Source organism: Chaetura pelagica, unplaced genomic scaffold (assembly GCF_000747805.2).
Source record: "Chaetura pelagica isolate M959 unplaced genomic scaffold, ChaPel_1.0 scaffold370, whole genome shotgun sequence".
NCBI lineage: Eukaryota > Metazoa > Chordata > Aves > Apodiformes > Apodidae > Chaetura > Chaetura pelagica.
In genome coordinates, this window is record NW_009951939.1 from 18,180 (window position 1) to 21,137 (window position 2,958).

Genomic DNA, 2,958 nt, shown 5'->3' on the forward strand with positions numbered 1-2,958 from the left:
GTGGCTGCCCCATCCCTGGCAGTGTTGAAGGGCAGGTTGGATGGGGCTTGGAGCAGCCTGGGCTGGTGGGAGGTGTCCCTGCCCATGGGGGGGGGTTGGAACTGGATGATCTTGAAGGTCCCTTTCAACCCAAACCAGTTTGGGATTCTATGATTTGCAGATCCTGAGTCTGGTGATAAATAGAATCATCCAACTGAAGTGGTTAAGGAAATCTACTCTGCCCTGGTGAGGCCACATCTGGAGGACTGTGTCCAGTTCTGGGCTCCCCAGTTCCAGAGGAACAGGGATTTGCTGGGAAGAGTCCAAGGGAGGCTACAAGGATGATGAAGGGACTGGAACATCTGTCTGATGAGGAGAGGCTGAGAGACCTGGGGCTGTTTAGTGAGGAGAAGAGAAGGCTGAGAGGGGACCTGATGAATGTCTCTCAATACCTGCAGGGTGGGTGTCAGGAATGGGCCAGTCTCTGTTCAGTGGTGCCTGGGACAGGACGAGGGGAAACGGCCCCAAGTGACAAGACAGGAAGTTCCAGCTCAAGATGAGGAGCAACTTCTTTGCTGTGAGGATGACAGAGCCCTGGCACAGGCTGTGTGGAGTCTCCTTCTCTGGAGACTTTCCAGCCCCATCTGGACACGTTCCTGTGTGACCTGCCCTGGGTGTTCCTGCTGCAGCAGGGGGGTTGGACTTGATGATCTCCAGAGGTCCCTTCCAACCCCTAAGGTTCTATATTTTTCCCTTTGTAAATCAATCACTATTTCATCTCTGAGGGAAAGCCAAGTCCTAAACAGCACTGATCACCCAGAAATCAGTGAAGGTGTTAATTAAAGTGTTTCCATTTCTCTTGCTGGTTTTCAAGTTTTTTTATCCCATTTGCTTCAGTTCCACCAAGATCAGTGGTTCTCTAACTTCTAGGCACCTGCTGCTACCAAAATTTCTTTCTAATATATATTATTTAACAATATCTTGTCACTAATTGACCAAAAACCCCATTATTATTCTTGCATAATAACAGTAGTTCACCTCAATGGTTTATAAATGCAGAAGGATTTTATCTCTTGACCGTTTTTTCTTCTCCTGGATCATGACAAGCTCTTTTCATCCAACTGGACATTATCTTTGGAATATTTTTTTCCCTTTCTTGATGCAGTGAAGCCCCTCAGCTGCAATTTATGTCGTTGATCTGTCAGTGCTTCGCTTTTTACTTCATGTTTTTTGAGTTACAAATTAGATGTTTGTATTTATATGGATGGTTGTTTGGTGTCTGGTAAGTGTTTCTGCTTGTTCACGAACAGCTTTATCAGCAGGGGAGCCAGGAAATCCTGTGGAGACCAACAAATGAACCAAAGGAAACATTTCTCATTACCTTTTTGTGTCCTCATTGGTGATGGTTTGGTTGTTTTTTTTCCAGGTGGGCTGTGCTTTTGGTTTTACTTCATCTAACTCACCCAACCCTACATCTCACAATTGTTTAGGTTTCATCCCAAAAGCATTTGAACATGGTGGTAGATGGTGCAAGTGGAGATAGAGAAACATTGAATTTTGTCTTTATGGCTTTGTACTCTCATGGGGGTGTTTTGGAGCCACCATGCACTCCCTGCAGAAAGGCTTCATGAGGTTCCTCTGGAGTAGGAATCAATCTTCTCCATATGCTGTCAGAGAAAATTCGTGTTGGTTCCACTGAGTTTTCACCCAGCTTTGTTTTTGTTTTCTTCCTGCCACAGGCTTGGAAAAGGGAAATATGAAGATGGAGATGGCATCAACTTGAATGACATAGAGAAAGTCCTTCCAGCATGGCAGGTAGGTGATGAGGACATCTCCAGCAGCTCCCTTCCTTAGGAAACCCTCCCCAGAAGTGGGAAAGCCTGAACTGGATACACAGAGCTATGGTCCTTTGTGGTAGTATCATCAAGCCTTGCTGGGAACCTTAGTGCTGGCCAAGGGCAGTTACAGTGGAGACTTGGCTGGGAGGTGCTGTGTGTCCATGCACACCTGGACAGAGGGCCCATATATTTAGGACAGGAGGTTCTGAAAAGCACCTCCTGACACCTACAGAAGAAGTTGTTGCCCACGTTTCCCCTGTGGGTTGTGTGTATGTTTATCACAGAATCATGGAAAGGTTTGGCCTGGAAGTGACCTTCAAGATCATCCAGTTCCAACCCCTGCATGGGCAGGGACACCTCCCACCAGCACAGGTTGCTCCAAGCCCCATCCAACCTGCCCTTCAACACTGCCAGGGATGGGGCAGCCACAGCTTCTCTGGGCAACCTGGGCCAGGGTCTCATCACCCTCACACCAAAGAATTCCCTCCTCATGTCCAACCTCAATCTCCCCTCTTCCAGTTTTCATCCATTCTCCCTCATCCCATCCCTCCCTGCCCTTGTCCCAAGTCCCTCCCCAGCTTTCCTGGAGCCCCTTCAGGCACTGGAAGGTGCTCTAAGGTCTCCCTGGAGCCTTCTCTTCTCCAGGCTGAACACCCCCTAGCCTGTCTCCAGAGCAGAGCTGCTCCAGCCTTTGAATCACCATCTTTGTGGCCTCCTCTGGACTCTCTCCAACAGCTCCAGGTCCTTCTTATTTTGAGGGCTCCAGAATTCGACACAGTACTCCAGTTGGGGTCTCCCAAGATAACGTGTGCAATGATCATCTACTTGTCCATTTTCTCCAGCCTGTTCTTCCCCAGATCTATCTCTGCATCCCAGTTTTGGTGGTTGTGGTTAAATGACTGTTGATACTTCATGCTGAGGAAAGGCAGGGTGAGGCCTGCAGTTAAAAAGCCCCATTGAATAGGTCGAGGAGGAGGAGGAGAGAAACATCTCATGTTCTGTGGTAACATTACCCTTTTCAATGCTGAGCAAAGAGCTAGCTGGGCTTCTTGGTCATACATCATGTGAGGAAGAGTCTTGCTCATCCTGCCAACCATGTGATGGTCTTACTGTTTCTTTTTGGGCAAGCTAGTTGGCACTA

General features: G+C 48.1%; 1 protein-coding gene across 1 annotated transcript in view; it reads left to right on the top strand.

Moving 5' to 3' along the window:
• CTIF (CBP80/20-dependent translation initiation factor) overlaps nucleotides 1-2,958 on the top strand; it is a 118,069-nt gene that overhangs the window by 18,008 nt on the left and 97,103 nt on the right. Inside the window, exon 5 of the mRNA XM_009996563.1 lies at nucleotides 1,719-1,794. Coding sequence (XP_009994865.1) covers nucleotides 1,719-1,794 — 76 coding nt within the window. The remainder of the gene's footprint in view (nucleotides 1-1,718; nucleotides 1,795-2,958) is intronic.